The sequence below is a fragment of the Pteropus medius genome, unplaced genomic scaffold, assembly GCF_902729225.1.
Source record: "Pteropus medius unplaced genomic scaffold, Ma_sr-lr_union100, whole genome shotgun sequence".
NCBI classification, from domain to species: domain Eukaryota; kingdom Metazoa; phylum Chordata; class Mammalia; order Chiroptera; family Pteropodidae; genus Pteropus; species Pteropus medius.
The window spans coordinates 7,116,018-7,132,414 of record NW_024347791.1 but is presented as its reverse complement, the minus strand read 5'-3'; the positions used below and the strand labels follow the sequence as shown (position 1 = coordinate 7,132,414).

At 42.9% G+C, this 16,397-nt stretch overlaps 2 protein-coding genes across 19 annotated transcripts in view; one reads left to right on the top strand and one right to left on the bottom strand.

Annotated features, from left to right (window-relative positions):
• GLT8D2 (glycosyltransferase 8 domain containing 2) overlaps window positions 1–11,329 on the bottom strand; it is a 34,623-nt gene extending 23,294 nt beyond the window's left edge. For 4 of the 15 annotated variants that reach the window (XR_005656148.1, XM_039877928.1, XM_039877929.1 and 1 more), the window contains exons 1-2: window positions 2,704–2,873; window positions 426–596 (exon numbers count right to left, since the gene is read on the bottom strand). The gene's annotated coding sequence lies outside the window, so the exon portion shown is untranslated. Of the gene's footprint in view, window positions 1–425; window positions 597–2,703; window positions 3,101–11,200 lie in introns of those variants that run through there. The other 11 variants (XM_039877937.1, XM_039877939.1, XM_039877935.1 and 8 more) reach the window with 8 other exon arrangements.
• Window positions 11,330–11,523: 194 nt separating this feature from the next.
• HCFC2 (host cell factor C2) overlaps window positions 11,524–16,397 on the top strand; it is a 50,622-nt gene continuing 45,748 nt past the window's right edge. For 2 of the 4 annotated variants that reach the window (XM_039877916.1, XM_039877915.1), the window contains exons 1-3: window positions 11,524–11,719; window positions 13,157–13,305; window positions 14,488–14,648. In XM_039877916.1, the coding sequence (XP_039733850.1) occupies window positions 11,557–11,719; window positions 13,157–13,305; window positions 14,488–14,648 (473 nt within the window). In that variant the 5' untranslated portion in view covers window positions 11,524–11,556. Of the gene's footprint in view, window positions 11,720–11,972; window positions 12,471–13,156; window positions 13,306–14,487; window positions 14,649–16,397 lie in introns of those variants that run through there. The other 2 variants (XM_039877918.1, XM_039877917.1) reach the window with 2 other exon arrangements.

Below are 16,397 nucleotides of genomic sequence, written 5' to 3'. Positions count from 1 at the left end.
GAAACACATAACAATTTCTATGTGCCAGGCATGGTCCTAACACCTTTATATATATTACTTAATTTGGTTCTCACAACAATCCTATAAAGTTATTATCCCCAGTGAGGGAACTGAAGTTCAGAAAGGTTAAGAGACCTGCCAACAGTGACACAGCTAATGAGTGGCAGAACCAGGATTCACACTCAGGAAGTCTGGCTCCGAGTTCACATTCTTCACCACCTTAACAGCTACTAGAAGCTGGCCACCCTCCATTGCTGACTGCTATCGTTATGCATCAAGGAACTGTCATAATCTCTGTGATTTAATTTCACTCTGTAAGACTTGCACCCTAAAGTTCTCACGTGCACAAAACACATTTACTGGAGCACTTCAGCTCATACCAGGCAAGCTACCGAGTTGGGAGCAGGACAAGAGAATGGGTTTACCTGAAGAAAGAGGACGAAATTGGGACATAGGAATTTGGCCTGTAATAAAACGCTCTGGCTTTCTTACTTTTTGCTGTGGCAGGAAAGGTTTACTCAAGATCCATCAAAATACGCAGGTCACGGAGTCAGGTGAGGGAGCCTTCAGTGTGCGGAGGGCCCACACTCTTCCTCCTGTGTGGAGAGTGGCATTCGTCCACAAAACGGCTTTAGACCAGGTGTCAACAAACTACAGCTCCGAGGCCAAATCCTGCCCATCACTGATTTTTGTAACTAAAGTTTTGTTGGAACATAGCCAGATTTATTCTTTGACATTTGTCTATAGCTGTTTTCACTCTATAATAGATCTGAGTATTTGCAACAGACACTATATGGCGTACAATTTCACTTACTGTCCCTTTGGAGAAAAAGTTTGCTGATCCCTGTTCTTTGCTTTGGCCAGACAGATTTTCTACATATCAATATGGCACACGTGATCCATGTTATGTCCTTGACTAGGGAAGCAAGAACGAGATGTCCCCTTGGGTATTTACCCGGGAAGATATGAAATAGGATGTCCATAGAGGAACTAAAATGAAAACAGATGTGGCCACAATAGGATATTGCAGAGTGTGCTCCCAGAAATGTTATGTGATAAAATGGTTTGGGGGTTAACTGGGAACCACTATGTTAAACAACTTTAAGCAGCTTTCTCTACTGCAGGACTTCTCAGGACCTTTCAAATGTCATTATGCCTTGAGATTTCTGAGAAAGCGACGTGGTTCACAAAGCTCATTTTCCCCATGAGACTGTCATCTTTAGAACATTTTTTGGCAAATGCTGAACTAAAATAAGTCTTTAGAAAAATGCTCCCTGGGAACTAGAGCTACGAGGGCTATGGCTTAATGAGCATGTCTTTCTCTCTGCAAGGAAAGAGGGACAACAAAGAAGAAAGAGAAAGAGCCAGAGTAGGGAAAAAAAGCAGAGAGGTATTTGAAGAGAGGAAGGAAGAAAGCAGGGCCCAGGACAGGCAATATGTGAGGACAGGAAGAACACCTGGATGACTGGACTATCAGGGGGAATGATGTGTTAAAAGCGGGGCTGCTGCACCATGCAGGATGTGTGGTCACTTTCATTATCACCATCTTCATCATCAGCACCACCAGAGAAGCTAACTTTCCCTGAGGCCTCGCTACCCTGCAGATCCTTTAGACACAGGTCACTTCATTTCCATTTTACAGATGAGAAAACAGAGTCACAAAGTTAAATAACTCCTCCAGAGTCAAAGCTTATAAAGCTTGGAAGTGGCCGTGCCTAGATTCAGCTCTGGGAGTCTGACCCCAGAGCGCATGCTCTCACCCCTGCAACGCACTGCTCTGCTTCTAACTGCATTGCATGGAGGGGCTGGAACTTCACTGCATAACGCAAAAAGGATACTGTATAGAAATGCAACACCAAAGCATTTAGAGAAAAAGATAAAACAAACCAACTAATGTCACTTTGGATATTTATCTGCACAGAGCCAACCAAACAGCTAGAGGACTGATTTTTTTTCCCTCCACAGCACAGCCAGGTGTTTAAATATCATCATAGTTTCTTCCCTTCTCTCTCTTGTTTACTCTTGTATTATCTATCCCTTCTTAAATTATGTCATAAGGTATTTAACAGGCTATATCAGGCTCATCCAATATATTACACTTGCTCATAAAGTGAACATAAGACTTTTTTTTAAAATGTTAAAAGTCATTTTCAACCCACTCTGACTATGCTCTTGTCCTCTTGGACTCTGTCTTTACAACAAGCCTCATTTAGATTTCCACGGTTGCCAGTTCTTTGACGAGGAACTGGGGCCCTCCAAACAGCTTCCTGGGACAGATTCTGAAAACATGAATCGCAGATCTGTTAAATCTTTTGTGGCTCAGAAACGTACCTGCATTAAAGGCTAGCTAGCATTTTTCTGCGTCCTAGCTAATCGCTGATTTTCATGCTTAAAATATGATGCAAATAATAAGTCACACCATTTGGGATGGGTAGGGAAAAGCCTAGGTCTGGAAAAGCAGTTCAGGATGTGAAAAACTTGCACATTGAGTACCCTGGATTTGCTACCATTGGGGGGGTGAGGGGAGGGGAGTGGTGAAGTTCCATTGGAATGCTGCAAACATTGGCTGGGGCTCCTGAAAGCAAAGTCTGTGTGGAACAGTCTACCTCTGATCTACTTTCTTCAGTCTAAAGCAAAATAAGAAACTACTGCACAATAAAATGGAAAAGCTCCATGCTGAGCTGCTGGTAAATTTCTGTTTACCTTGTGAGCTTTGGGTTCCTGGTCCAGAAGACCTGCAGGGCAGAGTGTTCAAATCGTGGCTGGCCTGGGGCTGCTGCCCTTCACGCTGCTGCAGCTGCTTCTAACATCCCATTGGAAAACCCAAAGGGCCGAAGAACCCAAGGCCAATATTACGTTTCCAAGAGAGTATTCCTCCCCCCACTCGTACCGGCTTTTGCTTGCGTTGACTTTGGAGCAGCTCGGGTTTCTTCCACTCCTGGGGGAAGCAGCTGGGAATGCGGGCGTTGTGCTGGCGGAGTGAGGCGGCGCCTGAAACCACTTCCAGATGTGCTGCGCAGGCCGGCGCGGACGGGCCAGGCTTCCTCGGGCATCCCAGGCCAGCAGTCTGCGTGCAAATCGTTTTGAAAACAAAGCCGCTCTGGAGGAAAAGACGTGAGGAAAAGCAAATGCTTGAAGGGTGAGTTTCTACCACATGTTGGGTCTAAGGTGAACTTTGAAAGAGCAGAAGCGGAAAATAAAGTTCATACTGGTTTTAAGAATATCTTTATGGACACTAGTTTCTCCGGAAGTCTCGTAGTGATTAAAACGCTCTTGTCCTCAAATCAAAGCCCAGATAACAACTACAGTCTCATGCTACCAAAGCAATGATAGTGACGGAAGTTTCAGGATGGTGTGTTTGTGCCTGAACATGGAAAGGAAGCAGGCAAGGAATCGACCCCACCCTGTTCTGTGCTGTTTTGTGCCTCTGCCATTGATTCTCAGAAACCTAGGAAATGGTGCCAGTAATTTGCCTGGGATCTTGGAACTTACTTCTGCAATGGCCTCTCCTCCTAGTTTCTAAAAGGAAGTGAGAATCCCCCTGCTCACTGACTCCTTCTTTAGTGGCGTTCCCCAATAGAAATATAATGCAAGCCGTATTGTAACTTTAAATTTTCTAGTAGTCGCGTTAAGTACAAAGAGGTAAAATTAATTTTAATATTTTATTTAACACAATATATACAAGATATTATCATTTCAACATGTAATCAATATAAAATGTTAACCAGACATTTTACATTTTTTTGGTACTACGTCTTTGAAATTTGGCGTGTATTTTACAGTTGCAGCACACCTCAATTTAAACACTAATTTTCATTAGAAACAATTGATATATATTTAGATTTCATAAATTGTAGTTTAAAAAGTAGATTCATATACCCAGGTTGTTCCAACCATAGTTAAAGTTTTCCAATAATTGAATTGAGTATGTTTTTCTATTTAAATTAGTTAGAAGTAAGTAAAATTTAAAATCCATTTCCTCAGTCGCAGTATCCCAAAGCCCTCACACAATCCAGTGACTGCGTCATTTTTCTTTGGTGCTGGCTTGACATTATGCTATTCCTCTTCTCTCTTAACTTCCAGCAAGGAAGTACTCTGGTTTAAGCCACAGCTCCACTCAGTGTTCTTAGCTAACAGACATGGTTTTGAGACATTTATCTTTGGTTGCAACAACAAAAAATGTATACCATCGGTCCTCGTGGAAGGTCAGAAGTTTCCGTGGCAGCACAGGGTACTTGCTCCATATACTCTTGTTCCAGTCCGCGCTGCACCCACATGAGCAAAAATGATGTTCCCTACTGCAGGGTTTGCCACTGCCCTTCCAGAATGATGAGCTCTCAGAAGCGGCAGGAAAACATGTCCCTCAGACATGTCCCAAGGCATCATGGCAGAAAGCACTCCAAATGGACTCCTGCTCATTCCAGTTTCCTTCAAAGATGGTGTTTTCTTCTCCTCTGCATCTCTCATCCACTAGCAGAATGTGCCTCACCCAGTAGATTCAGAGAGTATGACAACCAAAGCACTCAAGAGGGGGACTCAGAATTGAAATAATAATTACATGGTTATGTGATTTTCATAGACGCTGCTTGCTCTTCATATTAGCTTCTATATGGACCCAAATCTCTCTGGTCATTGCTCTTTGTACACTGTTCTCTCTGACCCCCTACTGTCTCGACTTCAGATACTTTCTCCTTTATTTCCCCTGGGCTGTGTTCTGAGGATACAAGAGGCTTATTATCCATGACCTAGATTTCCACACTGTATGTATAGATTCTCCCTGGGGAAGAAATGAAGGAAACAGATAGAGAATATATGGGGACACTCTGATCAAAGTGCAGAGGCTACCAGCATGGGCTCTGGAGACAGAGAGACCTAGGTGTTAGCTTAAGCCTCATACGTACACATTACTAAAAATCTCAGTTGTTTCCTCATCTATAAAGCAAGGAAGCCTCATAGGATGAGTGCGAGTTAAAAGGCATCATGCATGTAAAGCATTCAGTAAGGGCTCAGTACATGGATGTTATTATTATCGTTACATGGAGAAGCCCAAGATATGAAACTAGGGAAAGGAAATGTATCCACAATGTATTTAAAAAAAAAAAAGTCCAAGTGAGTTATATGATGTTACAAACACTGCTGGTAGCCTACTTAATAACCCTTTCTGCTTCTTCCCTTCAAATGGAAACACTATCATTTGGGGCAGCAATGTGCCCAGTTAAAAATACCTTCCCAGACGTCCTGCCCTGCGCTAGAATGACATGGGAGCAGAGTCAGCTGTCTGCGACTTCCTAGAAAGCTACATTTTCCTGGCAAAGAACTCTTTGGTGCCTTTTGCCCGATTTTCCTGTCTGAAATGAAACCTTAACTCCTGGAGGTGGAGTAGCATCTTGCAGCTCTGAGCATAAAAGGTCCTCAGGGTGGTGCTGTCACATCCGGTCACAGCAGCTGTGTATAGAGGCTGCAGTGTTGAATCAGTCAGGGTCTTGGCAGGACACAGACAGCTCACTCCAGTGGGCTAATGGTGGAGATTCTGACAAAGGCACAATTTGAAAAGGTGTAGTCAGCCTGTTAGAATAGCTATAATCAACAAGACAAGTAATAACAAATGTTGGAGAGGATGCAGAGAAAAAGGAACCCTCATACACTGCTGGTGGGACTGCAAATTGGTACAGCCACTATGGAAGACAGTATGGAGGTTCCTCAAAAAACTAAGAATGGATCTACCATATGATCCAGCAATCCCTCTACTGGGTATTTACCCGCAAAGACTTGAAAACCCATATCTGAAAAGATATGCACACCGATGTTCATAGCAGCATTATTCATAGTGGCCAGGACATAGAAGCAACCGAAGTGTCCTACAATAGATAACTGGATAAAGAAGCTGTGGTACATACATACAATGGAATATTATTCAGCCATAAGAAGAGATGAAATATGCCATTTGTGACAACATGGATGGACCTCGAGATAATCATGCTAAGCAAAATAAACCAGGCAGAAAAAGTTGAAAACCACATGATATCACTTATATGTGGGATATAAACTTAAAAGCAACAAATGAACAGGACAAACAGAGACTCAGAGACATGGACTATAGACTAGTGGTTACCAGAGGGCAGGGGGTGGGGAGGTGAGAGTAGCAGACAGTTAAAGGTCAAATATAGGGGGATAGGGGGAGGGTGAAGTGGGTAAAAGGGATCAAATATATGGTAGCTGAAGGAAAATGGACTTTGGTAATCACACAATAGAATATATAGATGTCAAATTATAATGTACACCCGAAAATTATATAATTGTATTAATGTTACCCCAATAAACTTCAAAAAATTAAAAATTAAAGAAGAGGAAAGGTGTAGTCAGTGTTAGGGAAACATGGTTAAGATGGTATAGTAGTCTGGGGTTAACAATTGCAGGGAGTCATTCCTACCTCTAGCCCCGAAGGACAAAGGAAGGGAGTAGTTAGTAGGACTGGGAGAAAGTAGCTGTATGGACAGAACTGCCCAACAGGAGCAGCCTTGTTGACCCCCACAAAAGGGACTAGGGGGCTAATTCCTCTGACCTTACAATCTCCTGTTTGTGGTGTCTCCCATGGACCAAAATTAAGTGAAGTCAGAGGGCAAGGGAGCTCAAGTGATGGAATCCATTTAAGTCTACCTCCCAGGGCCCTGCACAGATTGAAGAGTAGAGGATAGATCTGTATATGCAAATGAAAAATATCCTTACATGATGTGACTAGGGTCCCCCCGTGTTGTGTGATTCAGTACCCCCGCACATGTTAAGAACGGGGAGCAAGAACACAGGAGGAACTTAAGTCCCTGATGGCACTGGGAGTTACCATAGCAGCTCTGAATTAAGTATTTGTGGAACTTCTTGCTATTTGAGGAAAATAAACCCTCGTATGCTTAAGTCGTTTTGGTCAGATTTTAGTTTTATGCCTGAATACAGTCCTATGTGATCCATATGCATCTCACATGCATTTTAAATTTGTGGTGTCATTAGTCAACACAATTATACCTGAGTTATTATTATTCCATGTTTATTTAGTTTATTTAGTTGAAAGCCAAATGTTCATCATTTCTTCTTATCCAATGAGCCGACCTTGCTGAATATATCACTTTGTAGATAAGGGCTCAGATAAAAATCTACTAAGGCCGATAAAGGTGAGGAAGGACATTCTGTCATAGCAGTGAATCACCAACTGGGTCAGTGTAACAAGCCTCTATTTATTGCTTCTGTCTCTCAGGGCTAGGCTCCAAGATCACCCACGTGGGGCAGCGGATACAACCTCAGGAGCCTCCATTCCCTGTTCTGCCTGGTGGTGCTTGTCTGGAGCTTAGGCGCCCTGGGCTTTTCTCCGCTACCTCCTGAGCGGCAGCAATTGCTCCTGCACTCTCCGCTTTGCACCTGGGTTCCCGCTCTCCCACACGAGATGACTGCTTTTCTTCCTCGGCTCTTGTGCCAATTTCCTGTTCTGGTGACTGGTGGAGGCTCTACCTGGCCTAGAATTCTGCCTTGCTCTTGCAGCTGCTCTCTCCATGCCTTGGCTGCAGCTCTCGCCAAGACCCACCGCCAGAGCCCTGTGATCTGTGAATAGACCTCTCAGACACCATCTGCTTCTTTCATCTCAGAAATAGTGCCTGCCAGGGTTCTCTGCTGTTGAGTTCAGCCTACCTGCTGACACGCCCCCAAACTCCTTCTCAGACCTCTGCCAACAAGCCCTTGGCCTTAGTCCTCAACTGAGATTAAGGTATCCCTCCGACATGGCAATTTACACTCTTGGCTGAAAACATACCAGCACCTCCCAGCACCAGCCTCTCCCTCTGAGGCTGATACGTCAGTGACTTATAGCTCAGAAAAAGGAATAGAAACAGTAAGTAATATAATGAAAATGATGATAGAAGTAAAACAATTTACTACTTACTAAATGCTAACGACACGCCAAGCATTGCATAAGTATAGCACTGTGCTTGCTTTGGTTGGCAGTAGCACAAATTTCAGTTACTACGGTTTAGTTTAATAACATCAGCCCTTCCAACAACACAGTTCATATCTGATGCCACAGTACGTTAACTGTAATTGCATAATTACAGACTTTGCTGCTAGCTTTTCAGTCCACAAAATTGCTATGCAAATAACAGATCCACATTTTGATCGATGACCGCTCATGTCACTTCTTTGACTGTGTGTCTGGTTGTTCACTGGTCACTGGAATCTGTTATTCAGTTTATGTGCACACAACAAAGCATGTAGTTGTGTTGCTTCCTTAATTCCCAGTGATGTCTATGTGGCATTTATAAAGATGGATAATAGAATTGGCCAACAAAGATAAAAGTGTAGCAAAGAAACAAAAAGTGATAATGGTGGAAGCGAAGTTCAAATCAAAGGTAAACAGAGGTAGAGAAGAAACAGCTGGCCGTGGGATGATGCTGTTACTCTCCAACTCTAGATATGCAGTCAGAAAAATTTAGTAAAGTTATGAACATAAATGAGGAAAACCGTTGTAACAAAAAGGATGAAGATGTTCCAGAGGAAGTGACACAGGCGACAAAAAATTCACATTAAAGGAACTCTCAAAGATGTTTCATGACATTGAAAGTGCAAAGGATAAAATATGGAGGCTGACCCAGATTTAGAAAGGAATATGCCAATTTGCCAAGAAAAGATACTCACTCAGTACAGTAAGTTATATGACAGCAAGGTAAGCACTGCTCAAACTGCTCGATGGTTTCTTCAATCTTTCCTTTTTAATTGGATCCTTCTTCAGGGCTCAAGTCTCATTTATGCAAAATAACGAGAACAGCTTGCCCTGTTCCCATTTCTCCCCTCTAGTCACTGTTTTTTTCTTTCCTTTCATGGGCAGTCTCTTGAAAAGGTGGTCTGTACATGGTATTTGCACTTCCTTGCTTGTTATTCATTCTTCGATCTTCTCTGCCTATCCTCCTCCCACTCCACTGAGTAGTTTAATCTAGGCCAATAATAACCTTCTAATTTGCAAATCAAATAGACACTTCATCTCTTTCTTCTCTGACCTCTCTATGGCTTTTGGCTTTCATAACCACTTCCGCCTCTGTGAAACCCCCTTCTTTAATATCACGCTCACCCAGTTCCCTTTTGACCTCTCTGGCTCCTCATTCTCTACTTCCTTCATGGTGCCTCCCTCCTTCTGTCTTTACCTCTTAAATGTTGGCTTCTCCTGGGAGCTTTTCTGCCTCACTTTTTCCTTTCTGCACTCTTCTGTAGTTTCTGAGATCGAACGGAGCTTTCTTGAGAATTGGGAACCTAGTCAAGGCTCCTCACTTAAGCAGAGTTGAGTCAAAGATGCTCTGGTTAAATATCTTTCCCACTGGATTAAGCACTTAGTCATGGATTGAACTGTGTCCTCCCCAAAGGCGTGTTGAAGTCCTAACAACCAATACCTGTGAATGTGACCTTATTTGAATATAAGGTCTTTGCAGATGTAATCAGGTTGAGATGAGGTCATTAGGATGGGCCTTAATTCAATATGACTTTTGAATTTATGAGAAGAGACACAGACACACAGGGACAATACCATGTGATGATGGAGGCAGACACTGGAGGGATGCAGCTACAATCCAAAGAATACCTGAAGCTAGAAAGAGGCAAGGAAGCATTCTGCCCTACAGGTTTCAGAGGAATCATGGCCCTGCTGACACCTCGATTTTGGATTTTTAGCATCTATAACTGTGAGACAACAAATTTGTTTTAAACCACTTGGTTTGCGGTACTTTGTTACAACGGCCCTAGAAAACTGATACATATTTCCTCCATTGTCCTGCAGCTCCTTACCTAAAGTACCCCTTATTACTTGTAATCTCTTTTAAGACTATTTTGCCTTCATCTTTCTCCTAGTTCAGGGATTTTTAGACTTTTAAATATCATAGACCAGTTTTGTTTTTAATTTGAATATCAATATTGGAGTTGCAATTTTTTAATTGTAATTTTTCTTTTTCTATAAGGACATTAAAAAAAAAAAAACTACCACCTACTTACAGCACTGTTCATAAAAGTTAGGGCATTTCAACAGTATAGTCCTTTAAACATTTTAAATTTTATGAAAAACTCATTGTTTTATCCCAACTTCTCCAGTTTTATTTCAGATACATAAAAACTTTATAACCAAAACATTTAAGAGCCCATGTTATGTATGTGACAGAGAATATTAATACATAAGTATTCATAGCCTCCTTTCTTTGTGCTCAGCCATCTTTCCCCTCTCTACCCAAATTCTCTTTGACCGTATTTGAAATCGGGGTACAGGGAGAGGAAGAACTTGAGAAGCAATTGGAAAGAATAGTGAGAAATCCTTTTAAAAAGGTAGAGAATTACCCCTCAAAAGAAAGTTAAGATGGATGAGAAGGTGGAGAGACATGCTTAGGTTTGAGGAGTTGAGGAAGGGGATTGAGGTAGACATAGGAGAGAAATTGAAAGAGATGAAGAAATTTTAGGAACTTCGATGCATTTTGTGTGTATTCTTCTTTTGGTACCCTTTGGAGAGTGTGAGGTAGGTTTTTAAGTTGCTTTCAACATCTCTCTGACTAAATCATTACCCAGCCCTCATAAAGGTTACACATGACTGTGATCAGAGGCAGTCCTGTGGGTAAGGGCTCTGGAATCAGAATCCCTGTGTTTGAACCCTGCTTCCAGTCCCTTTCTGCTCTGCGCCCAGGGGAGCATTATTTTACTTCTCTGTGCCTCTCTTTCCCATTCATGAAAAGGAGATAACAGTACCCACCTCACTGGATTATTCCGAGGGTCATACGAGTTAGTACAGATAAGGTAATGAGGACAGTGCCTGGCAATGGAAGAAACTCAAATGTTACTAATAGAACAGACATCTACGTATAATGTCCTACCCGCTTAAACAAAACGAACCTTTCGCGGCTCACCATTCCTGAACTTGGCAAGGCATCCCCTACACCTGACCTGCAGGGCGCCCGCCACACCTGACCTGCAGGGCATCCCCCACACCTGACCTCCCTTGCCGGCTCAGCTCCGACCTACCCTCGGGCATTCTTAGCCACAGCGGGCGCGGCGCTCGCGGCCGCCGGGCCGCGGTCCAGACTCCCTCCCTCCCTCTCTTTCGCCTTCGAGGGCATCCCGGACGCCTCGGCGCCCCTGGCTCCGCGAAGACACACTCGTGTCCCCTCCCGGGGTTCCCCGCACCTCGGACCCCTACCCGAGCTTGTCTCCCGTTGCGTTGTAATTGTTTAAAGGGTCTGACTCGCCCGCACATCACAGAGGCTCCAAGTGGCCGGAAAGGAAAACGCTCTACCTTCTCTCGCAAAGACAAAACGGGGCTGTGGTGGCGGGGAAGACTGGTCGGTCAGAAATGTCCTTTCACCCCAGATTCTCAGATCCAGTCGCCCGGAGTCAGCGGGGACCTCCGGCCCTCGCCCTTTCAGTGGCTCGCCCAGGGCGCCTGCGAACACGGACTTCCGGGCGCACAGCTGGAGGCGGGTCCCCGCCGGGCCGGGAGCCGAGGCGCCGGAGCGGGCGCGCGGAATTGTGGGCAGAGGGGCGGGGGTTGGGAAGATGGCGGCTCCCAGCCTCCTGAACTGGAGGCGGGTTTCCTCCTTCACCGGGCCGGTGCCCCGCGCCCGGCACGGACACCGGGCCGTGGCCATCCGGGAGCTGATGATCATCTTCGGCGGGGGCAACGAGGGCATCGCGGACGAGCTGCACGTCTACAACACCGGTAGGCGCGGCGGCGGCGGCGGCGGCTCCTCGGCCCCGCCTGCGGGAGCCGCGGAGGGGGAGGGGAGGCGAGGCGGCGGCCGCGGCCCTGACAGCTGTCACCGCGGGGTCACTGCCTCCCCGGGCGGGCGGCGGAGGGAGCAGCCCGGCCGGGCGGCCCCGGCCCCGCCGTGTCCCCGGGCGGCAGCTCCGCGTTGCCCGGTACCCGCGGGCGGGGCGGAACCGGACCCCAAGCGGGACGCGCCGGCCCGAACCCCCCCGGCCCAGCCCCGGCGGACGCAGGCGACGGAGAGACCGCCGCCGACCGCCTGGGCCTCTTCCCCAAGTCTCGCCCACTCCGGGGCTCCGAGATCCTCTCCTGTCAAAAACGCGAGCCAACTCCAGACGAGAGCTCCTCCGGGCCTCTCCCGTCTTCGCCTTCTTTCCTTCCTTAGGAGGAGGAGAATTTACGGGGGGCGGGGTGAGGACGGAGAAACGAGAGGCCTTCTGGCACTTTCACCCCTAATACAGCCCGTCTCTGGCAGGTGACAGGCCAGACTTTTACCCCATCGGTAACCTTCTCAACCAGCGGGGAAGTGGTTGAGACCAGTGGGTGAGACCAGTGTCTGTCTGTGCATAGTTGGGTGTGAGTGCCAAAGCTCTGCCGTGCAGCGCTCATAAAGAGGACTGTCAGCTTGAGCACCGCTGCAAATCACAAGTGCCCCGGCTCGGGGAGGCCCTACCTTCGAGTACCTCTATGGCAGAGAAAAGAGGTTGGAATTTCATTTTGTAAATGCACCAGCTGTCGTCAGAAAGCTGTTTCCTTGGTGTACGTCTAATTACTGAATTTGGGGTCTGTGTCATGACCAATAACTTTTCCTTGGCCCGACATCTTAATCGTTGTAGTCATTTAAAGGTTAATAAAATAGTGGAGTATGAGAAATTTTTTTCACCCTCTCTTCCTCCTGGCACCCCAGCGTATAAAGTTAAAAAGTTATTTGACCGTTCGATATACTGTAAAACCTTTGCTTTCAAATAAGTTAGACCTGGTTTGAATTTTGCTCTGCCAGTTAGTTGCCCAGGGTCAACACGAAAGTTATTAAAGCTAAGTGTCAGATTTTTCACTTGTAAAATGGAGATGATAATATTCATCAAGTAATTAAATACTTTACATCAGGGTTTTTCAAAAGCGGCACTGTGGACATTTGAACCAGAGAATTCTTTGTGATAGTGGGCTGCACTATACATTGTAAGTTGTTTGGCAGCATCCCTAGTCTCTACTTGCTAGTTGCCAGTAGCATCTCCCTGCTTCCAGCTATGACAACTAAAAAATTTTAGTTTGCCCCTGGGCAAATCATCCCCAATTAAGAACCACTAATATAGATGATACATTTAAAGTACATACTGATAGTTTGTGATAACTTTATTATAATGCTTTTAATTTTATTTTGGCAACTAGTTACAAATCAGTGGTTCCTACCAGCTGTTAGAGGAGACATCCCTCCAGGCTGTGCTGCCCATGGATTTGTCTGCGATGGTACCAGAATATTAGTATTTGGGGGAATGGTTGAATATGGAAGATACAGTAATGAGTTATATGAGTTACAAGTAAGTGTACTTCAAATTTATTATTTCAATCCAAAGCTTTAATAATGGTATTGCTCATAATTCTTCAAAAATATTTCGTTAACATACTTAAAAGTGTGAGCTTCACCTTTTACAGCTCCCAAGAAATTGTTTCCACTTCATTAAAAGGCAAAGTTTCTAATGTCTTTCCAATACCCAATGCAACATTTGTAACATTAAGATATCTATTACTTAGCATCAGTTGTACATGTTATATGTTTAGGCTTTTGTATTTTCAAAGTTAGTCTGCAATTGGAAGCACCTAGAAGGTTGGTGAAAACATCGCCGGGCTCTGCCTCCAGAGTTTCTGAATCAATGTGGTCTGTAGTAGGGCCTCAGTATTTGCATTCCTACAAAGTTCCCACCTGCTGCTGATGGTCCCCAGACAATACTTTGAAAACCTCTGCCTTAGTTATAGAAATTGTTACCTCCTGCTAATTGTTACCTCTGCCTTAGTTATATAAATTGTTACCTCATGCTAATAATCTTTTTTGTTTTTTTTCTGGCAAGACATACAAAAGAAGGGTAGGTAACAGTTTCCCGTATCCTTTCTAAATATGACTCTCTACTAAACCAGACTCAGAGCCCTCTGTGACAACCCTAACTGACTTTTATTCGTAAACTGTATATATGTTCCAAAGGCTGTGATCATGAGGGCATCTGGTAATTGGCAGAGATAGGTGGATTATACCTATTTACAAGCTACTCATTTCACAAATAATTTTAGATAAAGCATCCATGGCCAGAAAATAAGTTTTAGAGTTTGGTTTGTTAAATGACCTTTATGCTTATTTAAAGGATAAAATATATACCGTTCATGGATAACCTGATTTCAGAAAGTAAGAATACATACATTACATTTAATCTTAAAGCAATATATAATATTTAATTTTTCATTTGGAAGGTATTTTAGGACTGTTAGTGTTTAATATTATAAGCTTAGTTTGCCATTGTGGGAAGTTGTGAATATGGAAGACTAGGCTGAAGTTCTATTGGAACATTTATTTTAATTTTAGAAGTTACCTGCTTACATGTCATTTGTCCCAAAAGTAACTTACTGGAGCCTTCTGATTGGATTCAGATTTAAAAGTATCATATGATGTTGCACTATTAACAATATGGGAATGCTTTCCTGATTTTGTCTGTATTTATGCTCTTTTTTAGGCAAGTCGTTGGTTATGGAAAAAAGTGAAACCCCATCCCCCTTCTTCTGGTTTACCTCCTTGTCCTAGGCTTGGACATAGCTTTTCTTTATATGGTAACAAATGCTATTTGTTTGGTGGCCTGGCAAATGAAAGTGAAGATTCAAACAACAATGTTCCCAGGTATGCCCACTCTTTTTCAGACCAAATGCTTATTTTGTGATTTAGATTAAGAATATTTAATTTCTTCTGTCTTTACTTATTAGAAGAGATGAAGTTTAGCCTTTTGCATTTAAATTTAACAATGAACAAATTTGTGTGCATTTGTGTTTTCCTTAGTCCCTGGAGTATATCTGTTTTCAAAACTATGCCTTTTCTAATAGGAAATCCTTATTGAATTGATATTAATATAACTGCTCATTGCAATATATTTGTATCTTTTGAACCATAATGTATTTTAGTTGTCATAAGTGATAATGAAAAGAATTGTTTTTTATTTTCGAATTAAGTTTTCTCTGGGAATTTGGAGACAAAACCTGACTATTACATGAAGGCCATCTTTTCCATTTTTTGTACAAGAAGCTATTAGAGTAGTTCACACAAGCAAATGCTTTTTGAACCAATCCTCCCCTAGTTGTTCCAGACAGAATTATTCATGACCTCTTTTCTTTTCGCATAGAGTTTTGATCGCATTGTCATTATAGCACTCGAGATTTGGAGATTCAGAGTCCAAAAGGCTGTTTTCTGATTCACTGCTTACTATGTATTTCCTTTAGTAGAAATAATCGAAGCCCATTTTCCTTCACAATGAAATGGGAGTGATTAAATGCCTTTCAGTGTCACTGTAATGATTAAATAAGATCATTGGCATAATTTTTAAAGCATATAGTACAGTAGTTATTATGACCATGATAATGTGTCTTTTTACCTACATTAGGTTAATGTTAGAGTCTTGGTTTCTTTTTTTCAAACTTAAAAAAAATAATATATACTAAAATATGGAAAAATTGGAAACTAGAAAAATTGAAGAAATTACAAAGTACATAAAGTTCTTTCTTACAGCATCGCTGCCCCCTAACATAGGCGAGCACACATAATTCAACTGGATATGTATCTTTTGGGACCTTTTTCATGTAACACATTGTATTAGTCAGCTTTCATTAGGTTATTATATATAGCAGGCAAGCTTCTCAAGTTTATGCTACTTGAGGGTGCAAATAGATACATGCAATGCTTTTTAAAGCCTTTGATTAAAGCTAGTACATTGATTTTTGTTCGCATTCCATTGGTCAAAGCAAGCCATAAGGCCAGCCCTCAGTCAGTGATCAGGGATGTATGTTCTGCTTACTGGGAGAGGAGAGTTGAGAACATTGATCTGATCCTACACAGACTTGTATTTTCATTTATGGAAGTGAGATCTTTTGTTTTGCTTTGCAACTTTAGTTGTTTACTTGTTTGTTTTTGTTTTCCTTTAATGACATATATTATGGTATGGCAGTACAATATAGATTCACCTAATTTTTTTAAGGCTGAAAAGTAGTCTGAATTATGCAAATTATTTTACCATTCCCCTAGTGATGGACATTTAAATATTTACTTTTTTGTTGTTACTACAGTCTTTACACATATATAAATATTTTTGTAAGATTGATACTTATAAGTGGAATTGCAGAGGATATCAAAAAGTATTTACATTTAAGTTTGTTAGATACTCCTGAATCAACCTCCAAAGAGAAAGAACCATTTTTACTCCTAATAACAGTGTACGAGAGTGCCTATACCCTTGCCAGTACTGAATTGTCTCACTCTTCTTGGTTTATGCCAAGCTAATATGTGAATACATTTCATGGATTTACTTTGATTTTTTTAAAACTGGGAATGAGCTTAGCAAGCAGAGGGATTGTTTCATAAACTAAATGTCTAACCAATGTA